This window comes from Gasterosteus aculeatus, chromosome 11, assembly GCF_964276395.1.
Source record: "Gasterosteus aculeatus chromosome 11, fGasAcu3.hap1.1, whole genome shotgun sequence".
Lineage (NCBI taxonomy): Eukaryota > Metazoa > Chordata > Actinopteri > Perciformes > Gasterosteidae > Gasterosteus > Gasterosteus aculeatus.
In genome coordinates, this window is record NC_135699.1 from 10,691,868 (window position 1) to 10,710,023 (window position 18,156).

Genomic DNA, 18,156 nt, shown 5'->3' on the forward strand with positions numbered 1-18,156 from the left:
TAAACTCTGTTCAAGTCCCAGCGCTCACGTAGGAACATCACTCAGTGAGTCCTTCTCCCATTGCCCCCCATCAGCAGGGCATAAAGGGACGGCGACTCTGTGGACGAGGTAATGGTTAGAGAGAGGAGGAGGGTGAGGACAGAGGAATCTTCAACACAAGGCGTTACTCATTTAACAAGTCTATGAAACTAAGGGGCAAACTAAAGGTGACACAGAGATCAATAACGCACAGTGAGGCCAGCCACACAGAAAGTTTGAGTTTCGCTGTGCTTTCAAACACACACAACTTCACAATCATCGAAACGCAAGATCGCAAAGAAGATTTTATACTAGTGTAAAATCCTCCATGAAGAAAACACGTGGCGCATAAGGGAGAGTGCGTGTTGGGAGGCGAGCCTCGACACGTTGAGGCAAATATCCACGACATTCGTGTGTCGATGTCTATCTGCTGATATCGAACGCAGGATGATGACACGAGTGCAACACAAGTGCCTTGAGGAGCTGCGAGACAAAGACAAGCGGTCTTCCTTGGACCAGCAACCACTGGATGCTGACCTCACGCACATACCTCACAGCCTACACATACAGTCTGCTGGATCCATCCCAAATGTTCCGGGGTATCCATGGAAACTATCGTCCGCGCTATGCAACGGTTCTCACTTACAAGGGAGAACGGACACAAAAATTGACAGACCTTTGTTTTGGGTCAGACGGTTTCCCCGATAGCACCTCTTATTGGGAAGGAGATTCATCTTTCTGATACAGACCGGGATGCACAAACAAGCGCGCACACACCAAACAAAATGCAGAGAGGTTTGACGATATGCTTTCTCCTGGCATGTCCCGCCGAGTAAACACAGCTCACACAGGAGCAGCAGGGAGGATGAGCTGGAAGCAGGAAGGCGAATCCCTATTCCTGGAAATGTGAAGTCAGGCTGGAACGAAGCGGCCGGACCCAACGGCAACATTTCAGTCCTAAAAGAGCCCCACGGAGTGAAGAAAGCGCAGAAAAGCACGATAATTATACAGAAACTTTATCTTTGAGGATGGGAAATTGAGGATGGAAAAAGTGGTGTCCCTCTGTAAGCTGGAGTCTGTTCACATCATGCAGCTGCATGACGTGAACAAACAAAAAAAGTGGGAAGCTTTCCACCAGCCACCACACTGCACCTGTTGTCTCTCACACATACACACACCAGGTAAACCCACCAAACCAATCGAGACCACGTGAGGGAAGGGAGCGGCTCCACCAACGCACAGGCAGGAGCTAATTTTCCAGAGACGCCAAAGACTAAAGACACGCCGGGTAAAGAAGGTCAAGGAAAGAGGAGGATGGAGATAAAAGACGACTAATAGATTGATAACATCCACCTTTTGCTGATGCAGGGATGGGAGTTTGAAGAGTAAATGATACGAGAGGACAAGTTGTGTGATATTCAGACGGGACCCATTACTTTCTGTCAAAAGTGTCTCAAATAAAGAAACTTTAAACACAGTAAGAAGGGACATTTGTAGTGTCAATAAAAGAAATATGGATCCTTTTGTACTGGATTGAGTAACTTGTTCACACCAAAGAGGTTTGGGTTGACCAGTTTGTGATGACTAACTATTTTAAGAGTCACCTCCAGATCTGGGCCATTTACAGAGAGTGTAACCGGGTCTTCGGCCCTGGACCGCATTACTACCAAGTAATTAACCGTTTGACCCTCAAAAAACCCAACATTTTTACCTTTTTACGGTTCGTCCTTTGCTTTATGGAGTGCTTTTAGGACTGAAGAGTTCCTAGATGGGCAAAGTAGCTCTTAGTGAGGGTTGGGTCAGCGCAGAGCATCAAGGGAGATTCCAATTATAGGTCCGTCTCCCACAGCGGCTGAGCCCACTAATACACATCCTGATTGAAAAGACAAGACGTCTCATTTCCACCCAGATCACTGAAGAACTCTCCTTGGAAAATAAGAAAATTAGAATTCTTGAGTGCTTCGGATCGGCTCCCCCTCCCTGCAGATGTGACCCAATTTAGGCAACTCCTCTCAGATCAAAAGGACTCCAAAAGAGGAAATCTGCATTAACTAAATAATCTCCTCACCTAGACGTCCCTTGACATGACTGGTCAGGATCCAAAGACACGCATTGAGGGGAAATTAAAGAGACAAATCTGTGCTCCACGCCGAGCAGAACGGGGAAAAGGACACGAGGGTGAATGTGAAACTGAATTTATTATTTCTAGATCTACTGGCCCAGATGAAGACGTTATGCATTTACAATGCCACGACGCTACCTGTCATCTGCTGACTGAGGGAATATGCAAGAAGATGCACAGCAATTCCTGCAGCCGAGTGACTGTGAGCCTGCCCTGTGCAGAATTACATTTTGATGATCAAGTGATGAAGTGCTCCATGCACACGGTCCTTCATGTGTTCTGTAACTTATTTTCCTTTCACATCTTGCAGAAATCCCATCCATCTGTCGCTCACACCAATCAGGCCTGATCACCCTTACACTTCATCTTCATCTTCTCCCCGGCTCTCTAGCAATTCTTCAGCCAATCGGACCACTTTTGTCCAGCGCCCCCCCCCCACTCCTTAATGCCGCAAAATGCACCCTGCACCCTCAAGGTCCCTGAAGGCCACAATCAATCGACCCTTGGCCCAAACCAATGAGAGCGCCAGCTGCAACGAGACGCAGTACTCACAACAAATGCATTAGGCACACGCACACAATCGACTATGTGAGCTGGTCAAACACACACATCTTTCCTGCTGCTTGAACCACAACACACGCGCCGGCCCCTTCATCTTCTGTACCAGACAGCTTGTAACAAAGTGGATCACAGAGCTGTGAAGGTGTGCCGGCCTTCACCGCGACCACTGGCCCAAAGCAACTTGTTCACCTCCGACCTGCAGGCCGGAATGGACCACCGGTTATGGATCAAGCAGCCAAAAAAAGCGCCCGGCAGGACCCGGCATGAGGGTAAGAGTAGGTGAAGAGGGTTGGGGGGGGGGCAGAAGGAGCCTTGTGTTTGGCGAGGGAGGCGTAGGACGGCCCGTGGCAGCGGTGCACAGAGACAGTGGGACGATCACAGCTTTCTCTTTGTGTTTCCCGGCATCTCAGGCCATTCCTCAACAAAGGCCCTGGCAGGGCGACCGATGGCTCACGCCGCCTTCGGCTGCCACTTGTTACATGATTTGTCGCTCATCCCCACCCCACCCCCCACCCCTGGCTTCCACACGCCTCGGTGGCCTGCTGCCATCATCTTCAGCGCCAGTCAGCAGAGCTCCATCCACCGGTCCAAAGCACAACACAACACGGCTGCAGGATGCCAGGAGCGAGAGGAGCGCATTATGACCCGACCCCGCTGATTTCATCTGCAATAGTCAGTGTGTGTGACTGCCGGTGGACACGCAGTCCAGAACTGACAAAAAGTCACATGACAGCGGAGAAGACAAGAACACCGCGATAACGGTTTAACAAATCAAACATGAGTTCCGACAAAGTGCTGACCTGCGGGAGAAATCCTCCAAAAGTGTCAACGCGGTTTCCTTCCAGAGAGAGATCCTCTTTGGCGCTCGCCCTCTATTAAAAACAACTAAATTAAAAACCCAGACCCGGCATCCGTTGTTCTGTCAGCGCCTGAGGCTGAACGCGGACGAGCCGGACGTCCACATGTCAAGAGTCGGAGGGAAGGAGGCCGCTCCTCCAGTCGGGGGAGAGCGACACCGGCCAGCTCAGCTATCAGCTCCCAGCACGCTGCCGGCTCACTGACACGCAGCCCGTTTCGGGAAGGAGCTTTAGTCGCTGCCTCCCTCTCCACCTCCCTCTCCACCTCCCTCTCCCTTTCGGGTTGGCTGTCACTGCCGTTAACATGGAGGCTCCACCCAGTGGTCATTCCTTTTCCCTGCACACCGCCATGTAAAAAAAAAGGTCTATGTAGCATTAGATATGCAGAGTTGTGATTGATCAACACATATTGACTCTGAAGAAATTGAAGAAAGACGTACAAAAACCAGTGGAATTGATTCAGATTCATTCTTCTTCTTCATGTGGTCAAACACAGTGAGGAGGTCCAGGTCTGTCGGCATGTGTCAGCACTTTGACTCAGCTCGCTCTAAATCAGTCATCACTTCCAAACTCCAGCTCAACAAAGGAGTCATCCCCGCGCTAATGACGCATCACAAAACGACACACACACAGACACACGCCCCAGGTGCGTCTGCCTCACGGGGCAGTTGGGAGCGCTTCCCCTTCGTCTGTCTGGCCGTCTCGATGAGTCAACCTGCTGACCTCTGCTCCTCTGACTGGTGTCAGTACGGGGGAGGATTTATATCCCGCATTAGACGATGAAACAGGACCACGCATTCGCTTGGTTATGTCACTATTCATCTTGTTAAAAGCATGATTTATTTTATTATTTTGTTTAAAACTGCAGACTGAGATCAGGCACTAATGACAAATGAATGAAATCACAGTAACAGAAACAAGAAGATGGGCCAGAGAAGAAACGCTAAATGAACACGGCGGGTTCTCGACCCTTTTAGCTGGTGAAATGAAGCCGTGGGAGACAGAATCCACATCCCACGATCCGTTCCCAGGCGGCGTGGCGGCTGGCTGCAGCAATGCTGGGACCAGAGAACGAGCCGCAGAACGTATGGCGGAGGCCGTTGACCCGAACTGGTTGGTTGTAAAGAAGCCGACATCCTGCAGCTGCGCGCGCACACACACACACGCACACAAAAGAGAGCAGCTTTCTTAAATAATCTCCACTCTGGTTTTATTGCCATTTATCAACGTCAATGTTTTTCCTCAAAAGCGGAAGTGCTATTTCAACCCACAATGCACGCCTTTGTCCTCCAACATTGTCGGCCTTGATCCTTATCGGGGTTATCCCAATATCAACATCCTCTCTCGCCACCAGTACGCGCACAAACACACGCACACACACCCAGAAAACACACCATGGGAAAAGTTTTCTCTTCTTATTTCTGCCTGTGCGTGCGTGTGCTGCAGACGGAGAGGCGGAGCATCGCAGATGTTTTAGCCCACATGCAGGCCGTGGGATGTCACTTCCTGCCGAGCACATTGTCAAACTCTGGGCTTCCTGTTTGTGAGATGGAGTGAAAGCTGTGGCTAAACCCGCCCATCCTGTGGGAACAGAACTGAGCCGTTCGTCCTTCTTCATGAGTCCTAATCCTTAAAAGCGCCATCACAACATGGCGGCATGCGCGTTCCACCGAGATGGGAACGGTGAACAAAAAAAAACCACTAAGAACTACAGCTCCACATCAGGAACAAAGTGGGTTTGTGATGATACTGATCTCTTCAGGTTTTGCATCGCTTTAATGCAGCTAAAAAAAGAAACACACACACACACACACACACACACACACACAAACAAACAAAAATAACAAAACTATTCTGAGCCGACCAATGCGAGCACGACCAGCCACCGACCTGCAGGCGAAACACCACGTTCTCTCAAAAGGCTTTCTGCGTGCAGCGCCTAACGGGCGCCATTTTGACTTCCCGGGGCCCATCAACAGGGCAGAGTTTTGTCCTGGATGACGACCAGGCGTGCCGATACCTGCTGCAAACATACAGGAAATTCACGCACATCAGCTCTGAGGGAGACGAAAAAGAAATCCGCTGCAGGCTCAACTGTGATTGTCAATTTAATGAGATCATGAGCTACAATACTACTTGTTCTTAATACACTTTGCCCTTCTGATTTTCTTTGGTATGAAATTCTCAAACGTTGCCTTAGGAAAATGTTGCTCTACAACCTATGTGTGTAATTATTGTTGTTACGGTTGTCTTGTGTCTTCCAGCTCCTTCATTAACTGGCCTGAAACATTTCAGCGATGCAGCGCGTTTCTGTCCTACAAAAGAAAAGAAAAAGCACCTCGCTGACTGCACACAAAGTAAACACACAACAACCTTCTGTCCAATTGCATTACAGCAGTCGGTGTGCGTAACGATCGCCGGCCCGAGAGGAAAGACGGCCGCAGAAAGATGGGCTGAAATATGATTATGGGGAGAGAGGGTGACGGTTATCGAGCCAGCGGGAGGCCTGGATGCCAGGCGGGGCTCATTGCTCTGGAGGGCCCATTAGAGCTCTCAGCGGCCCCTCGTTAGGGAGCCATTAGCCACAACTGCTTTAAAACTTCCCCGACCTAAAGTGGCAGAGACGAATGCACTTTGTCTCCAGTCTTGATAAACACACAATGCAGCTGTGTGCCGGTGGGGATCATCCATGACTGGGTGTGGGTGTGTGTGAGGGGGGGGGGGGGGGGGGGGGCAGCAGCACATAACAGGATCAGTCAGTCAGATGCTCACTGTTCTCTGACACGATTAATGGTGACGCAAGTTGAGGGCGCTAATTATTGCTGCCGGGCTCACAGCGGGGGATTCGTGTCTGACGTCACACACCGTGCACGCTTTACTTACTTCTGTATCGCGATACACGCTGCGGTTGTGATATTATTCATGAATAAATAATACGGATGTGAATAAAAAGGAATTTCGACCATCCTGTTATGCAAATAAAACGCGAATACGGCTGTGGGGGTTTAAACTAATTCGAGATAAGGTATTCATGTTTTGTTTAGCCTCGCTGACAGCACCTGTTGCTGCAGAAAAGATCGGCATTCACTGAAAAAAATGGCTTTAAAAAGGATTTAAAGAGGGTTTTGCAGCAGGGGCCAAAGAAATAACAAGTATTGCGGGAGTAAATGTGATTAACGCAATCCAGACTGGATCAATTGTTTAATAGCATAGCTTAACAACGGGGGTGTCTATTGAAGTCCCTAAACGCTATAGTGATTTTTTTTTTCTTCTGTAAGTTTATGTTTAGCAAAACCACAGTGGTTGATCAAATGTGCACGAAGTGTCCTCGGTGGACGCTTACAGGCGGGAGAGTGAAACACGAGACAGACATTATTGTCCTTGCGTCGTGTGAACACAGTGCGCTGCTTCCTAAAAAACACGTTTACACGATATTCAAAAGAAAGTTATTTTAGTCGGTTTCACTCACCAACACCGTCTTCCGATTTTAACACCATGCTGTCTCCGCCTGGTGGGTCCGACTTTTAAGAAGAAAAAAAAAAGTTTCAATCGATTTCCGAACGACAAAACTTGTCTTGATACCAGTATCGACGAGTAATATGGACTCGTTTTTTGTTTTTTGTTTTTTTTAAGTTGTTGTGCCGAGTTAAGAAAAACACCAAAGGTCGACCTCCTCTCTGTCGACAGCTCAAGGGAGTGGTTACAAGAGACGGAGGACTTTAACCAGCCAGTCCTCCTGCGTCAAGACACGCTGAATCAAATCCGCTTCCGGTTTACCCTTTCAGAATAAAACGCCCACGTACCACTCGTGGGAATTAACGCTTTACCAGACGGATTGCTGTTGAGTAGTATTCAGTATATTTCCGAGTAGTCTGGTTATTTCATTGTATCAACACGTATGAATAAACGTACGCAAATTGTATTTTCACTTTAAGGGAATGTAGTGCGTCACACTAAAATAAAAATGAGTGTGATGATCAACCACTTCACCCTGTGTATTATACATACTATTCAATTGAAATGAAATACTCAAATTGCACAGAATTGATCATCCATTGTATTGCATGCAGACTCAAATTATAGCAAATTAAAATATTTTATTTATGAAGGGCGGGCTGCTCCCTTTCCGGTAGCTGCTGAACCATTGCTCAATAAAGTGCGACAAAAAATGACGTTTGCGTCAGCAACTTGTTGCTTTCGGCATTGCCCCTTCCGTTTCTCACTACCGCACGCGCACAGTTGGGACATGGCTGTGTGTGGGGGGGAGACTGTGATTGACACACACAGGCTGCGCAGTTCCTCACTGCTGATCTTGCGCTTGTCGTTGTGTTTGATTCACCACATCCGCTGGTGCGTAGGCGCGTGTTTTCGGTCAGACTTTTCTTTAGAATAGAAAGAGCGTTTTCCGGATGAATTTGAGATAATAAAAAAAAAATTCTGGCTAAAATAAATGTTCATATTGTGTAATAACGTATAGCTATTTCACGTTTAAAAATGGCCTAAATGCATTTCTCCACCCACCACTTCAAGCTATGATGGAAATACTGCAGCTTTCCATCATTAGGAATGTTTCAGGTGTTTGCATAAAGAGTACTACAATCCTGTATATGTGGATGTGTCATGAATGAGGGAACCTGTAAACCCGTTTCAAATGTCAGGTCTAACCTGCCAGGTGCCAGACTCCCTCACAAATAACAGCGTCATTTATCACTCCCATGTTTCATCACTGCCCACCGACACGCAGTGTATTCATATTTTACGCTGCCTGGGAATAAATGTGTATCTGATCTAAGGAGACATTCCTTCACTGCATATTTAGGAGTCTCCCACCCCCCTTGTTAAAAGTGAATAACTCGGCCTGCTGTTTGTATAACACCTGCTTCTGCTGTCAGATCGGAAAGGGCCGGGCCTGCATGTCCCTGCCTGTTGATGAACACAGGAGAGCCAGAGCGGAATGCTGCGCTCTCAGCCAATGAAGGGAGCCTGGAGATAACGCCGCCTCTCTGTTTTCCTTTCCACCTAGAGGAGGAAAAAATGCGGCCGGATGTCTGGCTGCAAGTGAGAAACCACCGACGAGGGGGAATCAAGACCGGATAATTGCATTCTCCCCTTTTCGGGAACAACGTGTTGGAAGAACGGCGGTCAGAAGACCCCTGAAAAGCATGAAAGCACAGACGTGGCCGTTGGTCCGCATGGCCACTTCATCTGAGGGGCTTCAAGCTGTGGCCCGTGAATGCCTCCGTTGTGCGGCCCGAGCTCAACAACTGACAATGCAGTCTGTGTGAAGTGAACCCCCTTCACACAAAGTTTCAATTCATTGTTAGCAGTTCATCCATTCCCCAGAGCACTGCTATTGATCTGTGCATAAGAACCGGGAACAAGTGAGACCAGAGAGCCGTTTGACCTTTAAACAAAACGGGTTGATACCAACACATTGTTGTCTGCAACTTCCTGGCTGAAACAATGACCAGTAGAGCTGGTCCTAGGAGAGATGACGTGTCAGTGGAGAGCAGAGGTCTCAGCAGCATCATATCGAGTGTGAGGACAATGTTTTCTTCTTTATTCACCTCATGATTCTGATTATGGGCGCATTGAGACGAATGGTCCCTCTGCACTGGCCTGTTAAAGAGACACCTCTCCTATACGACGCTTATTAATAGTTTAGACCCCTTTTTTGGTTGTTTCCTGTCACTTTGTAAACGTTTTGCTCTTTTGTGAAGTCATTTTATGTGTCCCGCAGTTCACAAACCAGGTTTTCATCAAATAGATGGTGTACATCCCTACGTTTACTTTCTTTTTTTTTCTTTCGCTTTGGAAGAGAAAACATTATAATACAGATTAGGTGACCTTGATGTGTAAAATGAGTTTAACAACCCTGTGATGGGACTCTTGCCTGAGTAGGAGAAACCGAGAGTGACCCCTGCTGATCAACTACTGTAATTACAACTAAAACTATAAAAAAAAAAGGCATGAAGGACATCTAGTAGAAGGGAGTTCCTTGTAGAAGATCTCAATGCACACATTGCAAAAACAATGCGTGAATGACAGATCCTCCCTAAACACCAGACACTATTACATAACTACCCACGAGAAATGCCTCACATTTACCTCATATTTCAACACGTAGGGTTTGACGTACAAACCATATGATTTCCGAGAAAATAACAGATTGAGAACCAGGGCGTTGGTTTCCACACTTCCACTTCACAGGCGTTAACACGACGCCTGAAAAGACGTCTCTGTTACCTTTGACACTACGACACGCATGGCAGACACTCGTGTGGCATCAGTTTTATCGCTCCGTTCATAATGACTCGTTGCACAAGCTGATTCTCAAACCACTCCTTTGGGCCGGTTGGAGGTGATGAGAACTTCAATTCATTCGATCATTCCCCAGGTTGGGAGGATGTGCAGTCCTGAGCGAATGAGTGCTGACATGAGTCATAATATGAATAAAAGAATATAGGCAGCCCTTGCATTCTAATACTGGTTCGCTCCACATATCCTTGACAGCAAGACGATTGACTTTTTAAATCTTTTTCTTTCGCAGCAGCCCAGAGCAGAACTCACCTTCACTTTGGAGGATAAACACACAGGAATACTGCTCTCTGAAGATGAAGCGAATCAGTTGCTCCCGCCGAAGTAGGACAGTCCGTCTACGAGTCACTCTTCCTCAGGCTACACTGGCAGCATTCTGCACCGCATACATTTCTGCCGTTGACATCACCGCAACCAGCCGTGGTAAACTACAGGCTGACGAAGCATTGTTCATCTGTAATTCACGATGCATTAGCCTGACGAACAAGGCGTCTGAGGGGAAAAAGGCCAAACGAAAGTGCCCTTCTGCTCAGATGCATCGTGACCTCGGGGCACGAAAAAGCTTGAGGGGCGGCGTGTCCACGCGTTTACAGTACAACTCTGGGAGTCACAGAAGGTGTCGTGAGTGTCCGAGAGAGTGCAACAGACACACCGAGAAGCCCGCGAAATTTATCAAGATCAAAAGCACTCAGGGGAGAACAAATCCTGCCGTGCGACCAGAAGGATCGCGATCGGCCTGCGGAGCAGAGTGCATTTCATCTGCCGCCGCCTGGAAGGGCCTCGCTCCACTTTCACAACGCGGGGAACTTAAGTCTTGCCAGTCTGATACAGATCACATGAAATCTAATACATGGTATTGTTATGTAATTATGATGTAAATGCGCACAGGAAGTTAGAGGTTTTAATCCCGTAGTCCAGCAACTCAGCAATGTGGAGCTGCGTAGGGTTGCAAAGAAGACGAACAGAAGCATTTTATAATTTTCAGATTAGATATACTTCTTTCCTTCAACATTACATTTCTTTTATATTAAAATACTGTATACGTCCTTATGTGTAATTAGTAACATATTTGGATTATGTGAAGGCTGGACATCATACTTGAGGGATAATGTCAGACACAGAGGGAGGTGGTCGTTTTTAAATCATGAGGTCAACTAGTAATAACCTGGCCAGCGCAAATAGGGCGTAGCTCTTCTCCATGGAATGTGTTTTTATGATTTGTAATCATTATCATTGCTGTCCAACTTTTCCGTCACAGATTCACAATTTTTAGGATTAAGACCTCCGACGCACGTTTCTAGACGCTAGAAATGTCACTCTGTTACACCTCTACAACTACTATGAAGCTCAAATAAACCCATATGCTACTAATATTCATTATAAATGTTCATATTATACATTATTTGGGATTTTTGAGAGGTATTACTACGCAAAATAGTTAATTGTTAAAACATTGGCACGTTCTAATTTAATTGGAAGCATTTTAGCATGTTGGTTTTAACATTTAACTCAAGATGCAATACATTTGCAGTCTTCAATCTAAAGTCTTGTTATGTACCTAATACAAGCAATTTAAAGGGAAAACAAACAAAATGTAGAATTTCTGCTGTACTATTTTGATTATTTATTATTTGACAGTTTTTAAAGATACCTACGAATAAATCAAAGATTACGGGGTATGATAATCGATGCCATGTTTTATGGCTGGGGTGTGTGAGACCCCGACCAGAGGAAAATAAAACAGTCCAAATTCTTGTTTGCAAGCAAAACCGAGACAAGTAATCGACCATCAGGCCCAGGACCCGGAAGCAGATGTGAGGCTTTAAGGGACACAATGCAAACAGCTGGGGAACCACCACCATAATCAGCCTCCTTTACAACGAGCTGATTGGGGAAACACTCTGGACCACCTCAGCAGCTGACGGGCTTGTTTATGCTCCCTAACAAGAGATCACTTTGATGATGATCAGCTAAAGCACGATCACGTGGATTTGACCCGAACGGCGCCCTGTGAGGATGAATTGGGCCCGTTAGTCACGCTCACAGAAACATTTACAGTGCGGAAGAGTGAAAGAAACAAAGACTTTGAGGAATAAAACTTTCACGAGGTCCAGCAACTTAGTTTCTCAACTTCTCACTCGTGTCTGCACTTTTTCACGTAGAACATCATTAGTCTGTATTTCAGTTGATAACGGCTGCCGACGCGATGCCAACGAGCCGGACAACCACCCGATGAGTCACACATGAATCACTTGCATGATTCACGATTAAAAACAGAAACGCCAACACCAACACGACGCTGCCCAGTCTCCCCCCAGGCAAGAGAGGCCCAGAATGCAACGGCTGCCGTCACCACGTGCGCGTTAATTTCTTTTCAATTATTTTTTATTACAGTCCGAGCAAAAACACAGACACATGCAGGAAGATGACGGCGGGGAATATTCTGCTTTCAGACGACTGCCACACCAAAAACTCTCTCCTCAGAACAAAGCAAAAAAAGCAAAAGCAAAGACGAAATAAAAGAATTCCCCTCTTTCCTCACTGGTTCGTGGTGCTGATTCGTGCGTTTAGAAATCCCTGAGACAGCACTGTTTCCCCTTCACACGCACTCAGTCAGCTGATTCACCACATCACCCCCCCCCCCCCCCCCCCACCCCCCTCCCCCAAAAAAAGCTGCTTTCGTCTTGTCAACGCGCTCTGCAAACAACACGGGTTTCCAAACACACCCGCCGGGGCGCTGAACAAACAAGACAAACAAGATGCACGCGCAACCTCCATCGCAATCCAGGCCCTGCTGCTACTACGGTGTAGCAACACACGTCTGAGAACAGAAGAAAACGGAAGAACCCCCCCGAGGAGGCCAACGTCCGAGCCGGCTCCTCTCGCGCTTGTGTCCAGGTTAATCTCCAGTAAGCGCACACCTCTCCTGACCCCAGGGGCCAAATAACAGGGACAAGAAGACACCTGCGTACGCGCGGCGGAGCGCTGTGTGCGGCTGTAATACGTGGATCTGCTGCGTGTGTGACTGAGTCACAGTGAGCAGTTCCCAAGGTGTGTGAGACCTGCTGGAGATTAGATCTGCTCAGTAAGTAATGACATTAGCTCTGTCTGTCTCAGTGTGTGTGTGTGTGTGTGTGTGCGCGCACAGAGAGCTGTAAGTTGTGCCTAATGAGGCACAAGAAGCTCCCTCTATTTCCGTCCCGACTGTTTTCATCCCCGGCAGGTGCGAGCACACACGCGCCGTCAATCAACAGGCTCTTCACTCCAACAACTGAGCCAAACGGACGGCGACGGGGCGGCCCTTCGGGAAACGACTACAACTACCGCAAAGACGGCAGGCTTTACCTGGGGGAGGCTGGAGCGGCTTCACGGCTGGACACAAGAAGGTCTGGAGGCTGGACCCGCAGAGCTTGCTCACTGACCCCATGTCCCCGGCGTGTAATTAGGGTGTCCGCGTGCGAGAGGCGCGTCTCCGCGAGCGCCTCGAGTCGACGCTCCCTCCTGTCGACACAGAAAAAGGGGGAAGTTGCGGAGGGGCCCCCCCGGGGCTCCCCGCTGCGGCTGCCGAGAGTCACTCCGAGCTCCGAGTTCTTCGGTCCACGGCAGATCCTCGAGCTGTATGAGGTCCTGTCACTCAGCTTCGCATAATCCACCTTCCTCCCCCCCCTCCACACACACACACACACACACCCACCGCCCTCCTCCAGCTGGGCGACGACTCACTCACCTACTTTCTCTTCCCCCTCGATTAGAATGTGCAACTTGCAGGGATGCCAAAATCACTTCTGCTTTCTTCCCCAGTTCCCCTTTTGCAGTGGTGTCTCAGCCACCCTCTATCGTCCTCTGCTTTCTCTCCATCCCTCTCTCCCTCTCTCTCTCTCTCTCTCTCTCTCTCTCTCTCTCCCTCCCGTCTCGCTCCCTTTCTCTCCCACTGGCACTCACTTGCTACTTTCCATACTAATTGAAGCAGATATTCTTGGACGTAACACAATGCACACACACAAACGGAAAAGGTCCGGGGTAAATTCTAAAGTGTTTATACAACTTGATGTACCTTCACCTTCTTTTTAGCTGCATCTGAGTTTGGACGATAAAATGAAACAAGTGGTCAATTAAAGAAACGGTGAAGCAGGAGGTGCTTTCCCATTAGAGCAGTGGGTGAGTTTCAGCGGCACTTTGCCCGCTTTGTGCAGTGCAGTTGTTTGAGTTGCAGCTTCTAGTCACTCTTTATTTTTTTGAAATGTACATGAAATCAAGATTCCATGGTTGCCTGGCAACGGGGTGGAAGAAACCATTTGCTCCTGGGCAAAACAACGGAGAGCAATTTGTTTTTATTAGATTACATCTTCAAAAGTAATGCTGTCAACCTCCACGAGTGTCACATTTTTGGGGTCTTGGAGACAGATTACACACACACACACACACACACACACACCAAATTAAACTGGGCTGGTTCTGCCACACATGCGGTGATAGTCAACGGCAATTAATTGAATTCTGAATTTTCACACCTCCTGTAAAGCAAATGAGAAATGTTTTGACCCACTGCCACTCTCAATCAGCCTGTCCGTCAAGTGTCTCTCGCTCTTCAACACCGTCGTCTCTCATTCCGTCGTTCTTTCATTACTCTTTCCAGGTCCGCCCTCTCTCCGTGCTGCATTCCTACAGTCTGCATGGCCACGACATCCCCGACGCTCTAACAATCATTGGCCGGAGGGCCGAGTACCTCGGAGTGACCCGAAGCCGTGACCACTTCGTTATGCTGCGGCTGCACATCACCCAGAGGAGCAGCTTTGTCACGGCAGACAGACGGCACACAGTGAAGTCAGCACACATGTTTCTCTTCTCTTTCTTTATACTACCCCAATGAATACTGGGCACTGAGCAACTGCAAATAATAAATCGGTACACGGGTGGGAAGATGGATAGATGGAAAGCTTGTGAGTAGGTGTAAGGAATGTATGCGTGGCTCTATACCTGCTCCTTCCTGGTGGCAAGGTCAAACATATACATCAGTGCGTTGCATGAATTCTCTATATGCAGGCACGTTTTGCAGAGTGGCTACGTTCTCGCGATCTCTACATGCAGGTGGCGGCAACTAATTGAAAAAGTTCAAATAGCGAAAGATGCATACATGCCCCACCCTCCCCCTCATCAAAAGAAGTTCATGTACGGTAGGTTGCCCAACTCTTGTTCAACCACCGGAAGCAGAAAACCTACAGCTGCTTTGGCTGAGAGTACAGAGGTAGGAAGACGAGTGTCCTGGGTGACGGAGGAGATTCCACACGTGGCTTATGCAACCTACGGAGAGCTCGCCGATCCGTGTTGGTGGAACTCCTACATGGCAGCAAAGCGTTAGCATCTTCCTCCTGTGACTAACTGGCTGGGTGGGAGCCGAGCAAGCACCGACGCTGGTGCGACTCTCGCATGGGCGCAGCAGGTTAAATGTGGGCGGCGTGCGGTGAGCTGCATTATATCGTGGCCCACTATTCTGTTCAGCCGTCTCAAAAGCTTTAATGGCTACACGTTGTGTGCTTCTCTACAACTCTTTGTGATTGATGAACAAGCAGAGGGTGTTATTCATGGCAATGGTTATTTTTAGACTGATATATCTTGCATGGATCAGTAAAAAAAAAAAATGACTGCGAAAAAGCAGAACAAATACAGATTGGAATTTTCTAGGAGACATATTTCAACTTTCCTTTTCGTCTCTTGATTTTCCTGTCACGTTTTCTATCGTGAATACGATATGCGTGTCTAAGTCCGTTGGGATTTTTGCAGCTGCTGCTTTGGCAGTTTTCTCAGCGAGTGTCCTTTGAAGGAGAGAGGAGCTTATAGTGCTGGAGCAAACCTGTGCCATCCCGCCGGTGGAGAGCGACGGTGTGCAGCAGAAAGAAAACGGCACACAGGCCACTCGAAGCGACTTTATCACAAACAGAGAGGAGCGCTGACACCCACGACCAAAGCAACCACAAGTACGTGCCAGAGTGCCGCGCCTATAAGGCAGCACAGTTTCCTTTGTGCACGTGTGATGTGCATGTGAGCGGCATTGACAGGTGCAGGTAGATGGAAAAAAATAGCACAAAAGGAATTTTAAAAAAAGATGATTTTGACAACTTGCAGCTCAGAGCCTTTGAAGTGAGTCGCGAAACAGAGCAGCGCCCAATGAATCCTAAAATAGTTGGTTTAGGGTTGCAGCACCACAGGAAGAGAGTACGAAAACACATTACATAATCCTGTGGTACACATACACCCGCCGAGCCGTAAAAGACAAAGATTAAACTCAGAACACGTCAAATGCTTAAGACTGCATTCTTTAAAAGATAGAGGAAACAGAGCTTTGTCAAAATAAAGGGAAAAAACGGGTCTTGACAGCGGATGGATTGTTTCTATTCTGCCTCCTATGCACACCTCAATCAGTCAAAGGTTTGGACACCTTTTGTCATTGAGTTGAATGGCAAAATGTGTCCAAACATTTGACTGGTACTGTGCACTTACACATTCAGATCCACAAGCCACTGATTCGACAGAGGAGCTGTCAGCATGTGCCTCGCGTTTACCTCACACTTTGACAGATTATTAAATAATCGTGGACTGAGTTAGCAGCAAAAAGCAAAGTACTGACAAGGGAAAATAAAAAATAAAAAAAAGATCCTTGCTAAATGCCAGAAGTCACAACTGAACCATGTGTGCCTCATGTATGACATCTGAAAAAAAACTGAACACACCATAAAAAAAAGTGAAAATGCACAGCATTAGAAGGGGATACATCCTTTATTTCGTTTAGAATGTTACTTTTTCTGTTTTAAGTCTCTTGAGACTCACAGAAAGCGGTGTGGGGATTATCAACCCATCCTCGGAAAAGCATCAGTTTTGCAATGAGGCCATTGCTGGTGATTCTATTTTGAGATGCATTACGCTGAGAGAAAACTAAAATGCTAAATAATTGAGATGAAGCATCTGTCAGAGCCTAAACCAAGCCGTCCACCGGCTCATCGTGGCCTGCGATCATCAGCGGGTTGGTCACCCTGTGCATGATGTCAGGACACCCAACTTCCTGTAAAAGGTTCTATGGCTCGACAGTGGGGAGACTTTTGCAAGACAACATTTTGTGAAACTGTGTCACTGTGAGAGCCACTGCGCCAGATGCAAACATGGTTTAAATAAACGTGTTGTGTTTTATTTATGAACTTTTGTTCTATAATACCGGTTAAATATGTGGATTTCTGAAGCGGCCTTCATGCTGTCAGCTGCAGCCTGATGCTTAACATTATCATACGTGTATCTTATTTAAATCAATTTAGATCCGTTTGACAATAATCTACACTGGGCTCACCTGTTCTTATTAAGATGGCTCATAAACTGCCACAGGGCCCTTTCCTGTGAATGCTTTTTTAAAGTTCAACATGACGTGAGTATCGAGCCCCTTTACGACTCGATGACAGTACCCATGTGCAGAGTAGTCAGCCATGCTGCGATACCAGCAACAGTGGGACTGGCATGCAGAATAAACACTTCTCAACACTTGAGCATCGCATCATTACTGTAGACAGCGGCGCAAAACGGCATTAACCCACTGGGATGAGCAAACAGCTGGATTAGAGACGTACCGTGATTCTCCCCCTCCATCCCGGTACTGGTGGTCCTGATGCTGCTGCAGGCGTCGCAGCCCGGGGATGTCTCTCTCTCTCTCTCTCTCTCTTCCCCCCCCCCCCGCAGCAGTCTTCCTCTCCCGTTCCGGTCTCTTGCGCAAACTTGCAAACGTCCCCTTGACTGCGGGCTCTCCTTAAAAGCAAACAGACGCACGCGCGCTCTCCGGAGGGGCCACTTCTGTGTCCCTCTTGTTGCACTTCCGCTCGCCCGTGGCCGCCTTTCGAAACGTGTCGATGTTGCCTGCGTGCTGATGCGCATCCGGAGAAGCCGGTGTTGTGGGGGGGGGGGGTGGGAAATGTTAGGCCCGCCCACCCACGTGTGACGTCATAGTCTAACTTCCCTCACCGACAACTGAACGCTTTATTTGATGCGGTTTGTTTTTGTATAGGTGCTAAGATTTGTGTATTATTTACATTGTTCATCATGAGATTTCATTATTACAGGAATTAAATTCTGCAGGTTTTGGCATCGCTTCTTTGGACAGTGTTCTTTTTCCCGGCCACTTGGGGGAAGCAACAGCCAACAGTGAACACATTTCATCTCATTACACTTGATGTTGCCAACAAATCCGTCGCTACGCAGCATCAGCATTATTTATTTGGAGACTGGTGAATTTAAGTCTAATAT

At 47.7% G+C, this 18,156-nt stretch overlaps 1 protein-coding gene and 1 long non-coding RNA gene across 7 annotated transcripts in view; one reads left to right on the plus strand and one right to left on the minus strand.

Annotated features, from left to right (window-relative positions):
• The window catches only part of cyth1a (cytohesin 1a), a 29,854-nt gene extending 12,065 nt beyond the window's left edge, over window positions 1–17,789 (minus strand). Inside the window, exons 1-2 of one of the 6 annotated variants that reach the window (XM_078083743.1) lie at window positions 17,487–17,769; window positions 7,028–7,079 (exon numbers count right to left, since the gene is read on the minus strand). In XM_078083743.1, coding sequence (XP_077939869.1) covers window positions 7,028–7,055 — 28 coding nt within the window. In that variant the 5' untranslated portion in view covers window positions 7,056–7,079; window positions 17,487–17,769. Of the gene's footprint in view, window positions 1–3,501; window positions 3,836–7,027; window positions 7,364–13,221 lie in introns of those variants that run through there. The other 5 variants (XM_078083742.1, XM_040191209.2, XM_040191210.2 and 2 more) reach the window with 5 other exon arrangements.
• Window positions 12,558–13,497, plus strand: LOC144384526 (uncharacterized). Its single transcript, XR_013451315.1, has 2 exons — window positions 12,558–12,961; window positions 13,100–13,497. It is a non-coding gene; the product is annotated as an uncharacterized LOC144384526 (long non-coding RNA).
• Window positions 17,790–18,156: the final 367 nt, after the last annotated feature.